Source organism: Tachyglossus aculeatus, chromosome 12 (assembly GCF_015852505.1).
Source record: "Tachyglossus aculeatus isolate mTacAcu1 chromosome 12, mTacAcu1.pri, whole genome shotgun sequence".
NCBI lineage: Eukaryota > Metazoa > Chordata > Mammalia > Monotremata > Tachyglossidae > Tachyglossus > Tachyglossus aculeatus.
The window spans coordinates 23063426-23083175 of NC_052077.1; the positions used below are offsets into that span (position 1 = coordinate 23063426).

At 42.3% G+C, this 19750-nt stretch overlaps 1 protein-coding gene across 8 annotated transcripts in view; it reads left to right on the forward strand.

Annotated features, from left to right (window-relative positions):
• Positions 1-19750, forward strand: part of ARFIP1 (ADP ribosylation factor interacting protein 1) — a 121238-nt gene that overhangs the window by 90461 nt on the left and 11027 nt on the right. For all 8 annotated transcript variants that reach the window (XM_038755036.1, XM_038755032.1, XM_038755029.1 and 5 more), the window contains one exon: positions 9410-9584. In XM_038755036.1, coding sequence (XP_038610964.1) covers positions 9410-9584 — 175 coding nt within the window. The remainder of the gene's footprint in view (positions 1-9409; positions 9585-19750) is intronic.

Sequence of the window (19750 nt, forward strand, 5' to 3'; positions counted from 1 at the left end):
ACTGCCCATTCAGTAGTTTCCTTCTCTTCAGGGACTGCCAACAAGGGGATCAATTGTGGTTAAGTGTTGTTAGATGTGGCCACCTGCCCTAGAACTAAGGCTATCGGTTCATTTTACATAAGCCATCCACCAGCCAACCAGTATTGACACCAACCAGTCTTAGAATTGAAAGGCTGAACCGAACCCCACCCCCCCATTCCCCCCTCCAAACCTAAAGGGCATAAATCTGTGTATATGATAATTGAGCTGCATTAGTAGCCTTTTAAAAGTTAAAGTATTATTTTCTTGTTATGAATGGGTAGCAGTGATCTTCATTGTGAGGTAGTTGAGTGCAGACAGTTTGTACAGTTGTGTATTTCATATAGCTGTACCATTTTAAATAATCAGTTTAGGGGGTTGCTACGTCCTAAAAAAAACTTACATCATAGTTTCATGTGTTTCCCCAAACTTTCCTTTTCTCAAGTTCTTCCAGCTGTTGGAAATATTCAGACAATTATCTGTATTTATGGAGGGCCTTCTGCGTGAAAAGTGGTTTTCATCTGATAGGTCAGGCCTTCCAGTTGAGCAGAATTCCATTTTACTTTGAAAATTGGTGTTAATGGAGAGATAGGTGTATTCAGGTTGCCACGGGAAGGGCTGGAATTTGAGGCGTCTCAGTTCTGGTTGCTGGGAAGCCCTTTGCTATGGTGGGAAATGTAGTGGTGAGGATTTTCTGGCCAGTTCAGGCCAGTAGAGGAGGAGGTGTCAACCTCTAAGCTACAACTGCTATTACAGCTTGGCTGTCTAAAAATGATGATGGCCAAGTGGTGGTCATAGAGGAAAAGAAGAAGTAGAAAGTCCTCTCTGCAGTTTGTACCCTTAAATTATCCTCCTTTGGTACCCCTCCTTTTTTCCCACACTCCTACTGACTGCTACTGGAAAAAATGCACCCAGTTCATCAGAATGCATGTGGTCTTTTGTTGTTGTTGTTGTTGTTTTTAATGGTATTTGTTAAGCTCTTACTATGTTCCAAGCACTGTTCCAAGTGCTGGGGTAGATATAAGGTAATCAGATTGTCCCACATGGGGCTCACAGTCTTAATCCCCATTTTACAGATGAGTTAACTGAGGCACAGAGAAGCAAAATGACTCACCCAAAGTCACACAGCTGACAAGTGCTAGATCAGGATTAGAACCCAGTACCTCTGACTCCCAAGCCCGTGCTCCTTCCACTAAGCCACGCTGCTTCTCGCTGTTTTGACTAGGTCTAGTGAGATCCTGATGTAATTATCAAGAGGCAAATTTCACACTTGTTCTAATCACATTCCAAGTCTCTGAGAAGGATGACCAAAGCAAATTGATGTGAATTTTTTTTTGTCTAACTTTCTTGCTCCTTCTGAACTGTAGGCCTAGTTGAAGTCTTTTCTGCGGAAAAGATTCTGTGACAGGATTGTAAATCCTTTGGAATCCTATTGCCCTCTCATCCAAGAGTAGATACCTGTAGGTCACTAATCAGTGTAGCTGGTGACATCCCTAAATCCCCAGAGGGGAAAAGGTATGGACCCTCAAGTTACTCATTCCAAAATTTCCTCAGTATAGAAATCCATCTGAATGCAAATGAGTGAGATTTTGTTTTTCCCTTAAAACAACGCATCAGACGAAATGGACGAAGCCATGTCCCTCAGCCTCTCTAGCCTTTCATCTGTGGGGTCATTTTGTTGAGTGCTACCTCCATTTATTGCCTTTGGATATTTTTTTTCCTCCCCCTAAGTAGGGTTCACAGAGGCAGTGGGTAATGGAAGGAGGCTGGGACTGGGAGCCAGGAGATGAAAATTCAGCCCTCATTCCAATAATTAGCACCTGTGTGACCTTGGATAAATCACTTGGCAAACATTTTCATTCAGTTTCATGTCCCTTTGAAGTAAGGTTGGAATTTGAGGGGGGGGATTATCCCCATTTTATAGGAAGCGAATTGGAAGCGTAGAAAAGTTACCTTCTTGGGGGAAATGGTCCTGAATAATCAGCATCATTCAGGTTGGTAATTATTGTGCTGGTATCCTGGTTTAGGGGCATGCCAAACCATGAAAATTCGTGCTGCTATCATATCTTTTAAATAAACTCTCCCAAGTGTTCAAAGCATTGATTGTTTTTCATGTATTTACACATCGCCCTGAAAGCACTTAATATAGCCCATGTGTTTGAGCTCAAAACTTGAAGGGTTATGCGTTCTTGTGCTCGAAGGGAGAAAAAGTTCAAAGGAGCAGTGGGGCCCTACTTTGCCTTGGAATAAAAGGGAGTGAGATGAACACAACTCAATTGAGAGGGACTGTACCTTTTATCATTAGAGGGTATAAGCAGGGAAGATACGAGCAACCTAGTTTTAACACGGACATTGTATTAGGGCTCCTAATGTGTAGTCTCCTTAGATTGTAAGATCAGAGAATACTAATTTTTTTAAAAATAAATTCTTGCCTTTTTTTTTTCCTAGAAAAGAGGATAGTACTTATTGGGGAAAAAAAGAGGCTAGACCATGCAGAGTTCCTTAAAACTACTGGGAATAAGATTCAAAGCTTGTTGCTTCCAGCCTTGTCTTGCTGAGATTTAAAAGATGTGAAGTGATTGTGCAAAATTAAAGAGTGTGGGAACATTACTAAAATTCCGAGTTTCTAGGATTAGTTTAATTTGCTTAAAACTGAAAGAAGGCAAATGGTAAATTCAGAGGGATTTGCCAAAGATTTATGTAGCAGTGATCTAATCAACAAAGACATAATAAACTTGGGATTTCTTTAATTCTGTTTAGTTATAAACAGAGATAACCTCATAACATTCATGTGTTTCTTCAAGCTGGTGAATAGCTATCTTTATTTTTTCAAACAGCAAAGCTGATATTGAGGTCTCCATGTGGGTCTAGTTGAAAGGACTAATACCTTGTCAGTTGTCTTTACCACTTTTAGTTGAAACTGTTGTAGTTTGTAGCTCTACTTTGTTTCACAGTTGGCATATTGTCTTTGCTGTAAAAGACCTACCTTGACTCTTAATTGCATCTCAGTTTGCCTTTTTCACTGCTGCTGTTCTCTAGCATTCCCAGTAATTCTAAAAATTGCTTGAATTTAGGATTCAAAATTTTCCTATATGCTTCCTCTCTCATTCATTCATTCAGTCGTATTTATTGAGCACTTACTGTGTGCAGAGCACTGCACTAAGTGCTTGGGAAGTACAAATCGGCAAAATATAGAGACGGTCCCTACCCAACAACGGGCTCACTCGCACTCAACCCACATAGTCTGTCACCAAATCCTGCCTGTTCTACCTTCACAACATCGCTAGAATCCACCCTTTTCCCTTCCATCCATACTGCTACCATACTGATCCAAGACTTATCAAACAGCGTGGCTTAGTAGATAGAACACACACCTGGGAGTCAGAAGGACCTGGGTTCTAATCCCAGCTCCGCCACATGTTTGCTCTGTGACCTTGGGAAACTCACTTCACTTCTGTGCCTCAGCTACCTCATCTGTAAAATGAGAATTAAGTGTGTGAGCCCCATGTGGAATGGGGACTGTGTCTAACCAGATTTACTTGTATCTACCCCAGTACTTGGCACATAGTAAGCCCTTACGTACCATAATAATAATATCCCTCTAAACTGTGAGCTCATTATGGGCAGGGAACGCGTCTGCCAATTCTGTTGTGTTGTATTCTCCCAAGCATGTAGTTCAGTGCTCTGCATATGGTCAGTAAATATGATTGATTGATTCTTTTTGCCCTCCCTGCCTCCTGTCTCTCTCCATCCAGATCATTTTTCTAAAAAACCTTTCAGCCCATGCCTCCCCACTCCAAAACCTCCAGTGATCGCCCATCCACCTCCACATCAAACAAAAACTCTTTTCCATAGGGAAGGTGTCTGCTTCCCTCTGTTGTAGTATCCCAAGGGCTTAGTACAGTGCCCTGCACACAGTAAGTACTCAGTAAATACCACTGATTGATTTAAAGTGCTCAGTTAGCTCTTCCTGTCCTACCTCAACTTGCACATCACTTACAACCCAGCTCGCATACTTTGCTCCTCTAACACCAACCTACTCAGTGTACTTTGATCCCATCTGTCTTGCTGCCAACCCCTTGCCCACATCCTCCTCTGACCCTGAACTCCCTTGACAAGTCACCACGTTCTCTGCCTTGAAAGCCCTCCTAAAATCGTATCCCCTCCCAAGATGCCTTCTCTAAGCCCCCATTTCCCTTATTCACCTTCCCTTCCAATGTTGCCTTTGCACTTGGATCTGTACCCCTTAAGCACTTGCTATTCACCCCAGCACACTTATGTACATATTCTTAAACTCTTCCATTTCCTCTGTCTGTAATTTGTTTCAGTGTCTGTCTCCCCACCTCGGCTGTAAACTCATTCTAGGCAAGGATGGTGTCTACCAACTCTCTTGTATTTTACACTCTCCCAAATGCTTAATACAGTATTCTGCACAGTAAGCATTCAATAAATGCATTGATTGGTGTATACCTGACCTGTTTTGCTCAATCTATTGGAGACAACCGCACTCAAAAACGCAATGATAGAACTAAAAACTCGTCTTAGACTATGCTCTGGGTTCTGTAGGAAAACTTTCCTACTCAACCAGTTATAAGCATCTTCCTAAGTGTTTACGAATCATCCAGAGCAGTGTGCTGGAAGTGTATAAACAAGAAGTGATGTGAAAGGCCTTTGACCTTTTGCAAGGTCAACATGGTGATATGGGCAATTGATAAACTTGATAAACCCTTGGCCAAATACCTCTGACTGGTCTCACTGCTTCAACAGGAACATGCATGCCTGACCGGAGGGGGACAAAAAGTGGCACTAGAATTATAATCAGATCCTTTATGCAGATTCTCGGTCTCAAACTCTTGACTGGACTATGGCACATCCATCATTTACAATGGGAGACATCATCAGTAGACAAAGAAGTAGAAATGAAGTAGAAAATGTCACTACCTTTTGACTGAGAGACTATGACATCGATGTGGCAGAGAGCTGCAATCCTGATAAAGGACAAAGGAAAGAATCGGGTCATTTTCAGTTGTCAAACATATTTATGTTTGGTCTCATCTCCCCTGTTAAAGGAAAAGTCATATATTCTCCAAAGGCCAGATTTCTTTGTATTTTTTAGTAAGTATCCCAAGCATCAGGTGGAAATCCAGGATTTGCCTGAGTTTGCTTAATAAGAAACATAGCAAGCGCTTAATAAATGCCATTATAAAAAACAAAACAAAACACAGCATGGCTTAGTGGAAAGAGCACGGGCCGGGGAGTTAAAGGATCTGGGTTCTAATCCAACACCAAGTGTGTTCCCTTGGGCAAGTCAGTTAACTTCTCCGGGCCTCAGCTTCCTCTTCTGGAAAAAGGGTATTCAGCATCTAATAAAAATAATAATAATAGCTGTGGTATTTAAGTGTTTACTATGTCAGGGACTTTACTGTGAAGCACTGTGCTGGATACAGGCAAATTGGGTTGGACATAGTTCCTGTCCCACCTGGGGCTCACAGTCCTTATCCCCATTTTACAGATGAGGTAACTGAGGCTCAGAGAAATGAATTGATTTGCCCAAGGCCACACAGCAGGCAAGTGGCAGAGCCAGGATTAGAACCCAGGTCCTTCTGACCCCCAGGCCCATTGTCCTTCCTACTTAGAGAACCCCATGTGGGACAGAGACTGTCCGGCCTCATTATCTTGTATCTACCCCACTGCTTAGTACAGTGTGTGCACAGAGTAAGTGCAGAGCAAATACTACCATTAATATTAAATATTTGTTGATTGATTTTAGAGACTGTTATCAATTTTGGAGCCAATATTGAATGGTCACTGTCTCTTCTCCCAGTTCAGGTTTATAATGGGTGATGACTTTACCAGTAGCTGCTTTAGTTAGTGGGCATCCCAGAAAGAACTGGTCTCTTCATTCATTCATTCATTCAGTCGTATTTATTGAGCACTTACTGTGTGCAGAGCACTGTACTAAGCACTTGTAAAGTACAATTTGGCAACAGAGACAGTTCCTACCCAACAACAGGCTCAAAGTCTAGAAGGGGGAGACAGACAACAAAACAATTAGTAATTAATAATAACAATATTGATATTATTAATAATTATTAATAATACAATTAATATATTAATATAATATGATAGTATTAATGCCGTGTTAATGATTAATAGTTAGTACCAATTGATTATTAATAATATTAAACGACATTATTAATATGATTGATATTAATAATTAATTATTACTGATAATACTGTTAGTTATTAATAATAGATTTTTTTGAGGAGGGGGGTCTCTTAATTTGGCAGTGTCCATAGCATTCTCTGGCATTTTTCCAGTGGTCTTTCCTGGGACAAGATTAAAACCTATTTGAGGGGTCAGTTTTCTCTGATGCCTCCCATGAAGTAAATATTCTGGCTGCTCTAAAATAAATCTCCTTTCTATAGCTTTTGGTGTAGTATTATGTACTCAATTTAAAAGTTTCAGCAAACCAGTAAGTCCTGCCGTATGAGATGGCAGGCTGACTTTGAGAAATGGAATATTGGTATTTCAACAACAGGTTCAAAGTCTAGAAGGGGGAGACAGACAACAAAACAAGTAATTAGTAATTAATACTAGCATTTGTTAAGTGCATACTATATGCGAAGCACTGTTCAGGCATCAATAGCATCAAAATAGATAAATAGAATTATAGGTATAGGCACATCATTGATAAAATTAATAGAGTAATAAATATGTACAAATATACACAAGTGCTGTGGGGCGGGGAAGGGGGTAGAGCAGAGGGAGGGAGTAGGGGCGATGGGGAGGGGAGGAGGAGCAGAGGAAAAGCGGGGCTTAGTCTGTAAGCGCTTAGTACAGTGCTCTGCACGCAGTAAGCACTCAATAAATACGATTGAATGAATGGGAAGGCCTTTTGGAGGAGGTGAGCTCTCAGTAGGGTTTTGAAGAGAGGAGGAAGAGAGCTAGTTGGGTGGATGTGAGGAGGGAGGGCATTCCAGGCCAGGCGGAGGACATGGGCCGGGGGTCAACGGTGGGAAAAGCAAGAACGAGGCACAGTGAGGGGGTTAGCGGCAGAGATGCGGAGTGTGTGGGCTGGGCTGGAGAAGGAGAAAAGGGAGGTGAGGTAGGAGGGGGCAAGTTGATGGAGAGCTTTGAAGCCAATAGTGAGAAGCTTTTGCTTCATGCAAAGGTTAATAGGCAACCACTGGAGATTTTTGAGGAGGGGCTCTCTTAGTTTGGCAGTGTCCATAGCATTCTCTGGCATTTTTCCAGTGGTCTTTCCTGGGACAAGATTAAAACCTATTTGAGGGGTCAGTTTTCTCCGATGCCTCCCATGAAGTAAGTATTCTGGCTGCTCTGAAATAAATCTCCTTTCTGTAGCTTTTGGTGTAGTATTATGTACTCAATTTAAAATTTTCAGCAAACCAGTAAGTCCTGCAGTGTGAGATGGCAGGCTGACTTTGAGAAATGGAATATTGGTATTTCAGACTTGACACCAGCTGTAATCCACTGAACACTTCTCTTTCAGAGGGGAGCAGGCTTATGGAATTTCTTAGACACAGGAAGTTGTTCAGGCCAAATGCATCAGTAGGTTCAGTCAGGGTTTGAATAAATTTCTTGGTGAGAGGTCCATATGAGCTGCTGGAGGGGAAAGTTAGGGATCGAGTCCCCCAAAGCCATTAAGACGGATATGAAAGAAAGAAGCTGTCACACTGTTCTTCCAAACATCCTGGCGACATTGTCAGAGACAGAACTAGGCTGGATGGACTATTGGTCTGACCCACTAGTGGTATCTCTCTATTCCTGTGTTCTAGCTCATACAATAATGTAACATTTTTAGAGAAATTACTCTCCAAAATATATGCTAGTACTGTGTCAATGTCTGCTGCTCCCATCTGTCTGATAAACATGTTGCATCCAGTTTATGTGTGGTAAAGCTCTTCTGTCCCCTTACTCCACAGAAACCTCCCTCCCAAAGGTCACCAGTGATCTAGTTCTTGCCAAAAAAAAGGCCTGTACTCCATCCTAATCCTCCTCGATCTCTCAGTGGCAGTTGACCACCCTCTTCTTCTGGAAACATTATCCCACCTCAGCTTCACTGACACTGTCCTCTCCTGATTCTCCTCTGTTCTCCGGCCTGTCTCTCCGGCTGTTCATTCTCAGTCAATTTTGCAGGCTCCTCCTCTGCCTCCCACCCCCTTTGTGTGGGTGTCCCTTAGCATTGTTCTGGGGCCCCTTCTGTTCTCCATCTGCATCTTCTCCCTTAGAGAACTCATTCGCTCCCATGGCTTCAACTATCACCTCTATGTGGATGATACCCAAATCTACATCTCTAGCCCTGATCTCTCTCCCTCTCTGCAGTCTCGCTTTTCCTCCTGCCTTCAAGACATCTCTACTTAAATGTCCTCCCGTCAACCCAAGCATAACATATCCAAAAGAGAATTCATCTTCCCATCCAAACCCTGTCCTCCCCCTGACTTTCCCTTCAGTGTAAACGGCACCACTATCCTTCCTGTCTCACAAGCCCATAAGTTTCGTGTTATCCTTGACTCCTCTCTCATTCAACCCACATATTCAGTACATCACTAAATCCTGTTAATTCCACCTTCACAACATCACTAAAATCCACCTTTCCTCCATCCAAACTGCTACAATGATAATACAATCACTTATCCTATCCCATCTTGATGATTGTATCAGTCTCCTTCCTGATCTCCCAGTGTCCTGTCTCTCCATTCCAGTCCATACTTCACTCTGCTGTCTGGTTCATTTTTCTATAGAAACGTTCAGGACATGTTTCCCCACTCCTCAAGAAACTCCAGTTGTTGCCCATCCATCTCTTTGTCAAAAACTGCTCACCATCGGCTTTAAAGCACTCCATCACCTTGTCCCCTCCTACCTCACCTCACTACTCCTACTACAACCAAGCTTGCACACTTCACTCCTCTAATACTAACTTTCTCACTATAACTCGATCTCGTCTATCTCACCGCCTACCTCGTCCTGCCTCTGGCTTGGAACGCCCTCCCTCCTCAAATCTGACAGACAGTTACTCTCCCCCTCTTCAAAGTCTTACCGAAGGCACATATCCTCCAAGAGACCTTGCCTAAGCCCTCCTTTCCTCTTCTCCCACTCCCTTCTGTTTCACCCTGACGTGCTCCCTTTATTCATCCCCCCTCCCAGCCTCACAATACTTACATACATATATATATATATATATATATATATGTAATTTATTTGTATTAATGTCCATCTCCTCCTCTAGACTGTAAGCTCGTTGTGGGCAGGGAATGTGTCTGTTTATTTTTATATTGCACTCTCCCAAGCGCGTAGTACAATGCTCTGCACACAGTAAGCGCGCAGTAAATACAATTAAATGAGTTGAATGAACTCTGTTTTTGCCAGGATTGAATATGATGCGTACCGCACAGACCTAGAGGAATTGAATCTCGGACCCCGTGATGCAAACACTCTGCCAAAGATTGAGCAGTCACAACATCTGTTCCAGGCCCATAAGGAAAAATATGATAAAATGCGCAACGATGTTTCTATCAAATTAAAATTTCTAGAAGAAAATAAGGTAAAATGACATTCAAACTTCTGAAATATCATGTCTCTGCTCCTTTGCAATGAACATTTTTGTCGTGACGCTGCAGCTCCAACTTTGAGGTAAAAACACTTCCAGGGTGGTGGGTGGGAAAATCAAGCTAGGAAAAAAGATGGGTTTTTTTTTGTCTTTTATCTGACTCTCCCTTAGGCTTTCACATAAAGGGTCAGTCTTCCCTAAATGAGGATGATGAAATGAACTCAAGCCCTTTGGCATGGGGTGGCCATTCTTTTAAGAGTTATTTTCTTACTAGATCTATCGCTTCTGGATCCTTATCTACATTGAGTACACATGTTTTGCCAAGCCTGGAAAACAGCATTAAGGGCCTGTACGGAAGCTATGATGGTGGTATTTGTTAAGCACTTACTATGTTCCAGGCACTGTACTAAACACTGGGGTGGGTACAAGCAAATCGGGTTGGACACAGTCCCTGTCCCACGTGGGGCTCACAGTCTCAATCCCCATTTTGCAGATGAGGGAACTGAGGCCCAAAGAAGTGAAGTGACTTGCCTAAGGTCACACAGCAGACAAGTGGCAGTTCTGGATTAGAACCCATGGCCTCTGACTCCCAATCCCGTGCTCTAACTACCACTCCATGCTGCTACTCTACAGTGGTGATAGAGAGGAAGGTGACTGTTAGTCACTCTCCCTTTAACCATCCCCAGATCTGGACCTTTGTGATTGCTTCTCCTTAGCTGGACCACTACGCCAGGGGCTAGGCAAGAGGATCTGCATGTCAGGGTCCCATGCTATTCTCCACGCTAGCTTGAAGTTATGTTACACACCATTTTGGTGCCATTTTCACATGGGTGTGGGCTGTCCCTGCATATGGTATTACCTGGTATACTCACTCCGTTCCTGCCCACTGCCTTCTTGCACTACTTTGGCAGCAGCTGGCAAGGGGAGAGTTGATTTGTCAGGAAGACCTGGCGTAAGGCCCGACTGCATTAGAGTGGTTTTTCGAACCACTGTGGGTATGACTGCCCAGTGAGGAAGAGTGTTAGCTACCCAAAACACATGAAGATCCTTATCTCTGCCATTCCCCTGCCTAGAACAGTAGTAGAACTATAGAATATCGATTCATTCACCCTTAATATTCCTCTCTTTTTGCTTCATTATAATTTCCCTCCCTTATTTGTTACGCACCGTTTATTTACCCAGCTGTTGTAGAAGAGCTTTAGCTCAGATCGTCATATTTTCATATGTCTTGTGGCCTATTTTCCTGTTCACTTTTAAAATCATTCATTCAATCGTATATATTTATTTATCAAGCGTATTTAAGCGCGTAGTACAGTGCTCTGCACACAGTAAGCCCTCAATAAATACGATTGATGATTGATGGTGATTGAGCGCTTACTGTGTGCACAGCACTGGACTAAGCGCTTGGGGAGTACAATTCAGCAACAAATAGAGACAATCCCTGCCCACAACAGGCTCACAAAAGATCACCCGCATTTTTAAGGAGTTCTTACCCTAAAAAGTCCTGGGAGCACCCTTTTCTTATTGTTTGTACTTTGCTGTGGCAGAACTCGAAACAGGTAGTTGTCCTTGAGAGTCTTCCTCAAGATGTTTAAGAATATAAAGATGTATTGTTCCAGAAAGGTCTTTTGAAAGAGGACTTGGACTCATTGCAGAGGCTTAGGTTCTTGTTTATTTTTGTTTTATTTTTTTTTAGTCTTTACTTGAAATACATTTTGTTCTTTTAGCAAAGACCTGTACAGGTGTAGCCTGCTTTGAGAAGGTCAACTGAGAGGAGTGAGAGCTCTCATACATGATATTTTATCTTCCGCTTTGGGTTCTCTACAACTCTCCTTCTTCTGAGCCTTGCACAAGCTGCATCCCATGGTGCTTCCAAAAACCTGTCACAAATTCCAGGAGCTCACAGAGAGACCATTCAGTACGATTCAATGAAATATGCATGTTCATAGTAAAAACTGTGTTATTTGATACACGCTTACAATATACTAAGTGCTGGGGTACATACAAGTTAATCTGGTCAGAGACAATCCCTGTCTAAACAGGGGGCTCACAGTCTCAGGAGGGAGAACAGGTAACTTCATTCCTATTTTATAGATGAGGAAGCCCGAGGCACAGAAAAGTTGTGACTTGCCCAAAGTCACACAGTGAGGAACTGGTGGACCTGGGATGAGAACCCCGGTCCCCTGGCTCCCCGGCTTATGCCACGAAATAGCAGCAGCATTTATTGAGCACATCCACTGCGTAGAGCTGTGTTATATATGTTTGGGAACATACCATGGAAGTAAAATTCATGATGCCTGCCCTTAAGGAGCTTGCAATCTAAAGGGAGAGCTAGCAGATACAAATCGCCAAATAAACAATTGGTTCAAGAGAGGGAATAAATAGAAATGAGATAAGTATAACTAAGCAATTTTATAAATGGGAAATAACATATGTTTGTGAGCTCCAATCCTGGAAGCTTCCAGTCCTGTGAGCTTCCAATCCTGGAAGCTCATGACCTTGCTGTCACTGTTGACTCTTATTTTCACCACAATTTTCATGACTATGCCCCTTTTCTGTCTATGTTTATGGCCACAACACAAATTCAAGGACATATTCAGTCCCAACTGGACTGTTGAATCAGCTTCCTCACTGATCTCCCTGCTTCCAATCTCTCCCCTCTTCAGTCTATTTTACATCCTACTACTCAGGTAATAAATATTCTAAACATTCTAAAATCTTCTGAACATTTCCCTCCTCAGAAATGTCCAGTGGCTACCCATCATCTCATATCAGTCAGATGTCCCCAGCTGTTTGCTTCCAACCTCCATTCCAGCCCACTCTTTATGCACTGGTTCTTTTCACCTTCCATGCCCTTACACTAGCTTATACTCTTTGCTCCTCCCAAGCCAACCTTCCTACTGTGCCTCACTGTCATCTCTAACCATGACCCATCATCGCTCACTCCCTTCACCCTTTCTGAAAACTCCTCTCCCTTTTCAAATCAAGTCCGAGAATGCCTCTTGGAAAAGGTGACTGTTAGCAAAGACTTGAATGGAGTCAGGTTAAAGAGGAACAGAGAGGGGAGGGTTTCCATACAGTGGGAGTAGTAAGAGGGGACAGGAGAGAGGTAGCAGCACTCGTCTCAGAAATACAGTCCAGGCTCGGGCTCAGAGACAGGTTTGTGGGGAGGGGTTCTGTTCCCTGTGCCAAAAACTATATATAGGTCTCTTATAAAATATGCATCACAATTTTGCAAGGGAATGCGGGTCTTGCTTTTGTTGTACTCTCAAGTGCTCAGTACAGTGCTTGGCACTCAGTAGGCATTATTAATAAGTGCCACTGATTGATATGTCTGTTGTGTACCCACCTGCCTATTTGTAAAAAGGTTACAACTTTCATGACAGAAGAAGAAAGGTTTTTGCAAATTCTCAGAAATGATTTACTACCTCAACTTAAGATGTTTTTGAGTTAAAATGAACAGCATGCACTTTTTCTAAATTTACACCATTCTAACTTTGTCAGCCTCCTTCTTGGCATTAGTTCTAGAGGTAGAGGTGGTTGATGTGGGGGACAAAGAGACACAGCCCACCGCCTCCTCCTCTCCTCAGGACCCTCCAATGGATTCCCAGCTCTGTCCACATCAAGTAAAGATGTCTTATTAGCCTAAAGGCTCTCGACCCCAGCTGTTCCACCTTATTGACTCTCATCACCTGTTACTCCCAGTCCTCACTTTTCTGCTCCTGGACCTCCTGACCATACCCATTCTCATCTTGTCCACCTTTGACTCCTTGCTCATGTCGTTCCCAAGGCTTGGATACTCTCCACCCTTCCAAATTTCCCAGACCTGTCCAACTTTAAAGCCCTCCTGAAATTTTCCCGTACTAATTATCAGTACCCCAAATCTGACCAACCCTTCAACCGATTTCACTACTGAATTTAGTGCACACTGCTAAGCCCTTGCAAATAATGATAGAAGCATAAGACACGTTCCCCACCAAAAGGAGCTTACTCTGTAATGAGAGACAGACATAAAAATATTCCTAAGCAGTGGAATCGGGAAAGATGAAGTTGAATGTCCAGTCGAATATACATATAAGCGAGGGATGAGGATGAACCTAAATAAGTACATAAATGCAAGAAATGACACACTGAGTCATAACAGAGTAAATATGTGTGCACAGAGTTATGCTAGTTATTTTTAGGGTTTTCATGGTCCCAGCCTTACCAGTAAAAGAAACGGAATTGTTATAAGCCAGGGGATAGTGGGGATAGTTCATCCTCATCCTCCTCAGCGAGGTTTTTGAGCGCCTCATCTGCTCCGGTTTAGAAAGTGATGCGTACGGCATCTTTGGATTGTAGAGAAATTGTCAGAGAGCCTGTAACCAGCAGTGCCAGAGGTCATTTCAGAGCCAAGGAAGAGGAATCCCCTGTGGAGAGCACACACACTAACTGTTGTTAGCAGGGAATATTTTTTTCTAAAATGCCTTTGTGAAATAACAGAATCCCATCTCTTCCGAGCCACACAGTGGGCATTTGTCCCAACTCTCGGCTTTTCAGTATGAATATATGCTTCTTAAAAGCACACAACACAGACTTGATTTTTATGGAATTATATGGGGAAAATACTTTTTCAGTTGAGTAATCTATCCTGTTGCCAAGTTTAAGACTTATTTTAGCATTGAATTCTAATTATTTTGCTCTGGGATCCAGATTCTGGGTGTTTCTTCCATAGATTTAATTATTGTTAGCGTGTGTTTTTCCTTCCCCTTTCTTTGCCCCATTGCATCTATGTATATCATGATGACAAAACGGGAAACAGGTACTTTTACCCTGTTCTAGGTGCTGCTTTGTGAAAACACCTACGCTTGATTCATTTCTATCACCTTGGAGATATTTTCCCCTTTTTCTTTGGTTGCCCATCTCTGAACTCCCACAGTTTCATTACACTTTCCTAACATTAGGCTGTTAGAAACAGAATCCTGCATTCAGGCAGTAGTTTCATAACACTGTTATAAAGGAGAGTTACTGGGTTGTCCTGTACTTTCCTTATACAGACCTTTGGTTTCATATGCCTTTGATTCCCTTTTGCTGTTTTGTATTGCAAGTTTGTGTTGGATTTTTCTCTTCTTCCCCTCACCAATATTTCTTTGGCCTTATTTAAATCCAGGTTTATCCCTCCCTCTAGAGTCTATATGGTATATTATTTTTTACCAGGTGAAAGAATCTGAATTTCCCAACCTAGTCTTCCTCACACCAGTGAGCTCTCTAGTAAATCCATAAGTCTTTTTCATCACTCACCTAGAACTATAATAATAATAATGATGGTATTTGTTAAGCGCTTACTATGTGCCAAACACTGGGGGGATACAAAGTAATCAGGTTGTCCCACATGGGGTAACTGAGGCCCAGAGAAGTTAAGTGACTTGCCCAAAGTCACACAGCTGACAAGTGGCGGAGCTGGGATTAGAACTCATGACCTCTGACTCCCAAGCACGTTCCCTTTCCACTGAGCCACACTGCTTCAAACTACGCTTTCAACTATGAAAGGCAAGCTCTTTTTCAAAGAATTCCCTGTTTAAATACAGGAATAGGTAAAGAAAGTGAACACAGGCTAACCCTAGGCAATAAGGTGCACCCTTCAGGTGGACACAGGTTGGTTCTGTAATCCATTAAACTACCCCTGTTTTTTATCCTCTTTAGATTACCAGGACTAAAGTCTTCCTTCTAAGGAGGTGGTAATGAGCAAGCAAACCAATAGCTACCATTCCCCTTCAGGCTGACCTTTATCGGAGAGGATTTATATTCAGTTCAGCATGAACAGGTTTTCACTATCGTGTTCCAATAACATGATTTCCGTGCCATTAAGAATGAACCCATTAGACTTGTTCTAGCCCATTCTGATTTGTACTTTGGTGTACTTAATCCAAACTGAAGTTTCTAATTAAAGTTATTGCATCATGAACATATTTTCCCTCAAGTATCGACAACAAGGTTGATGTCATAAGGAGTTTTTCCTAAAGGGGAACTCAGTACCACATAACATCCCCAGGATAATTCTTCAAGGAGTGCTCAAAACAAGACTTTCAGGAACCAGAACGCTTAGCTCCTTGTTGTTGTTATTATTATTATTATTGTTGTTATTATTGTTTGTTAAGCACTTACTATGTGTCAAGCACTGTTCTAAGCCCTGGGGTTTGATATAAATTAATAGGGTCAGACACAGTCCCTGTCCCACATGGGGACTCCGATTCTGAAGGGGAGGGAGAGCAGGTATTTAATCCTTGTTTTACAGTTGGGCAAAATGAGGAACAGAGAAGTTGACTGACTTGCCCAAGGTCACCCAAGTAACTGGTAAAGCTGGAATTAGAACCCAGGTCCTCTGACTCCCAAGCCTTTACTCTCTCCACTAGGCCACGTTGCTTTTCCTTCTTGATGGATTGAGATTTTTATTAAGGCATATGTCAGGAGGTTGCTCTTTCAGCCCTTTCCAGATCACAGAATCTTAGGGGCCTGGGGGTCACCTTGTCCATTCTCCTATTTTCAGAAAGGTCAACCCTTAGGCCATTTTAAGGCTCCTTTCAATCAGTAGACTTTTCATTTCCCTCTCAGCATGGGCTTCTGTTTAATTGAAAGAGAGGAACCAGAATCAGTAAAAGTATGAACCAAATTTTTTTTAAGTAAATTTAGTTTTAACATTGCGCCATTTTAGAGAATGCTCCTGGACAGAGTCTTAGTTTATTCCCAGAAAGTAGTAACAGTACAGTACAGTACTGCTCTGCACACAGTAAGCTCCCAATAAATACGATTGAATGAACAGTAAATGCTCACGTCAGGTGAACAGTGATATCAGATTCAATAGGAATGGAAAATTATATTTGCCTAGTTTTTCTAAAATTAATCTTCACCAGTGAACCATTCTCTAGCCAAATGCTGACTTAGTGCTGAATTCTTATGTACCCTTAAATCAAAATAGATTGTAGATAATGAGAATTGTGAAATCTAGATCATTTGTCCAGGAGACTAATATTGAAAATAACATATTAAAGGAGAAGCAGCGTGGCCTAGTGGAAAGAGCTAAGGCCTGGGTTATAATCCCAGCTCTACCACGTGTCTTCTGTATGACCTTGGGCAAATCCCTTAATTTATCTGCCTCAGTTACGTCATCTGTAAAATGGGGATTAAATCCTTCTCCCTCTGATTTACACTGTTAGTCCCATGTGAGACAGAGACTGTGCCCAACTTGAATATCTTGTATCTACCCCGGTGCTTAGTTCAGTGCCTGATACACAGTAAGCGCATAATAAGTACCGTAAAAAACAAACAAGTAATGCTACTGTCTTTCAGGTCTACACTTAAAAGAAAATACTGGTTTAGCTTCAAATAGACTGCTTATTTTTCCCAAAGCAAAGGTGGGTTCCTGAGGGAGAGACCCATGTCTGTGCTACCTTTTTTGCATCTTCAGAACCAGGCAGGAGGAAATCTAGTAAACAAGGGACAGTATGTGTAGTTCAGTGGTTTGGAAAACAAGATCTGCCTACTTCTCACCTAGCCAGTCAGCAAGGAATCAACTTTGAGTGTGTTTTCCAGGCTGTGTACAGAATGGTTTCTCAGATATGCTAAGATTTCTAAATACACCATGATACCTTCCCTAAAAAATGGGGACAAATCATGAATTATTGTATCATTGGGTACGTTTTCCCATAGACATATATTGTAAATCATAATCTGTTCCAAAACATCTACAAAAATAATAGGAAATTCCTTTGCATGCAGTATTCTGTAACATTCAACACCACTAACCTGTTATTTATTCTCTTTTAAAGTAATTCAAAGCATAACATCACAAGGAGTTTTAATGTGATGATTAGTCTTTGCTGGAGCCTGCAAAAATAGCAGCTTGTTTATCTGCAAGTGGTAGTGTGCTTTTAACTTGAGTGGAAAAATTAGTCCAATTTAGGTTGACTAGCCGCCTTCTTTTATTCATTAAGCATTTTGTAGTTTTCTAAGTCTTTGGTACATCGCTGCACACCACTGGACTCTCTCTATCAGGGTCTTGAATCATTTTAAAAAGTTCATCTGCCCTCTTGAAAATGGATGCAAGACTTTTTAATCCCCAAATTTTAGCTTGTGATGGAGCTAAGATTCTAGCCTTGGCAGCAGCCATGACAACCTCCTTCCCCTCCTTCACTACTGGGGAGTTGGAGGGGGTTCTCTGCTTCATCCAAAAGCAGCCCAAAATTGGGGGAAGGTAGAAGCATAGAGGTTTCAGCTGGATTTATACAACTTTTCTAAGCTGCTTTTGCAGAGAGAAGAGAAGGTATCTTCCCGTTTGTGGGGGCGCTGAGGCGGGTGTAGAGGGGCAGGCGGCCCACATGCAGATGAGACAGGGCAGAGCACTGCCTGATCAGAGGTTTCTCTGCCACATGTTGAAGTAGCACAGAATTGGGTTGAGGTAGAAAGGCAGAGATTTTAGACTGCCTTTCTTCCTATGCCACAATTCCCTGCTGCTTTCAGATTGCACAGAGAAGTAGGCTTTCATTGTGTGTTTGGGGACCGGTGGCAGGAGCAGAGCAGGGAAGGAATTGACTTCCCCTTCACTGATTGGACATAACGACAAGACGGAGCTTATGGGTCCTGGGCAGCATCAGCAATTAGTGCATAACAGAGCTCCAAATTTTGCATATTGTGTCTTTGAGAACAGGGTTTTTGCCTGTAGAGAGATATTTGGCAGAGTGGCCTAGTGGAAAGAGGACAGGCTTGGGAGTCAGAGGACCTGGTGTTCCAATTTTGGCTCGGCCACCTATCTGCTCTGTGACCTTGGACAAGTCACCTAACTTGTCTGTGCCTCAGTTACCTCGTCTGTAAACATGACTGCAAATGACTTTAAAATGACATCTGTAAAAGTCTGAGCTTCATGGGGGACATGGCTTGTGTCCAACCGTATTAACTTGTATTTACTCCAGTGCTTAGAACAGTGCCTGCCACAGAGTAAGCACTTAAGAAATACCATTTTTTAAAAAAGGATATTGCTACTCCAGAGTTTCAGGGATTACCTTGGAAGTGAGAGCAGTCATCCAGATGAATGAATTTTGGAATCAATCAATCAATCGTATTTATTGAGCACTTACTGTGTGCAGAGCACTGTACTAAGCACTTGGGAAGTACAAGTTGGCAACATATAGAGACAGGAATGTTGAAGACTGGGAGGCGGGGTGGGAGCAGAATTTCCAGAATGGTTAGCTGCATTGACCAAACTAATTGAATGTTGTATATGCCTCTAATAAGAATTATCAGTATTAATGTATTTGTTGAGCACTGACTGTGTGTCAGGCACTGTACTAAGCTCTGGGGCAGATACAAGATAACAAGTTGGACATAATCCTTGCCCCACATGGGGCTCATAGTGTATGTAGGAGGGAGATTAGGTATTGAACCCCCATTTTACAGATGAGGAAACTGAGGCACAGAGAAGTTAAGTAATTTGCCACAGTCACATAGGTAAGCGGTAGAACCGGGATTAGAACCCAAGTCTTCTGATTCCCAGACGCATGTCCTTTCCTCCAGGTAACGCTGCCTATGTACATCACGCCAAAATGTCAGGCTTTGTGAGATGAAGTGTGTCCAGGAAAGATTGAACTGAAACATTGATTTCTTCCCCTTATCATCATCATCGGTATTTGAGTGCTTATGTGTGCAGAGCACTATACTAAGTGGTTGGGAGAGTACAGTACAACAAAGTAGACAAGCTCCCTGCCCACAACAAGTTTACAGTCTAGAGGAGGAGACAGACATTAATATAAATAATTTGTAATGTATAATATGCGTGTGCGTAAGTGCCGTGGGGTCAAGGGTGGAGCAAATATCAAATGCCCAAAGGTCACAGATCCAAGTGCAGAGATGACATAGAAAGGAGAGGGAACTGGAGGAAGGAGGGCTTATTCAGGGAAGACCCTTGGATTTGAATCTGTAGTTACAGGTCATTTGACTGATATTCACTAATGCTTATCATCATCAATCATATTTATTGAGCGCTTACTGTGTGCAGAGCACTGTACTAAGCGCTTGGGAAGTACAAATTGGCAACATATAGAGACAGTCCCTACCCAACAGTGGGCTCACAGTCTTATGCCCCAGTCCTCTCTCAGTTCTAAAGATAACATTTGTAATTAGCAGAAGAG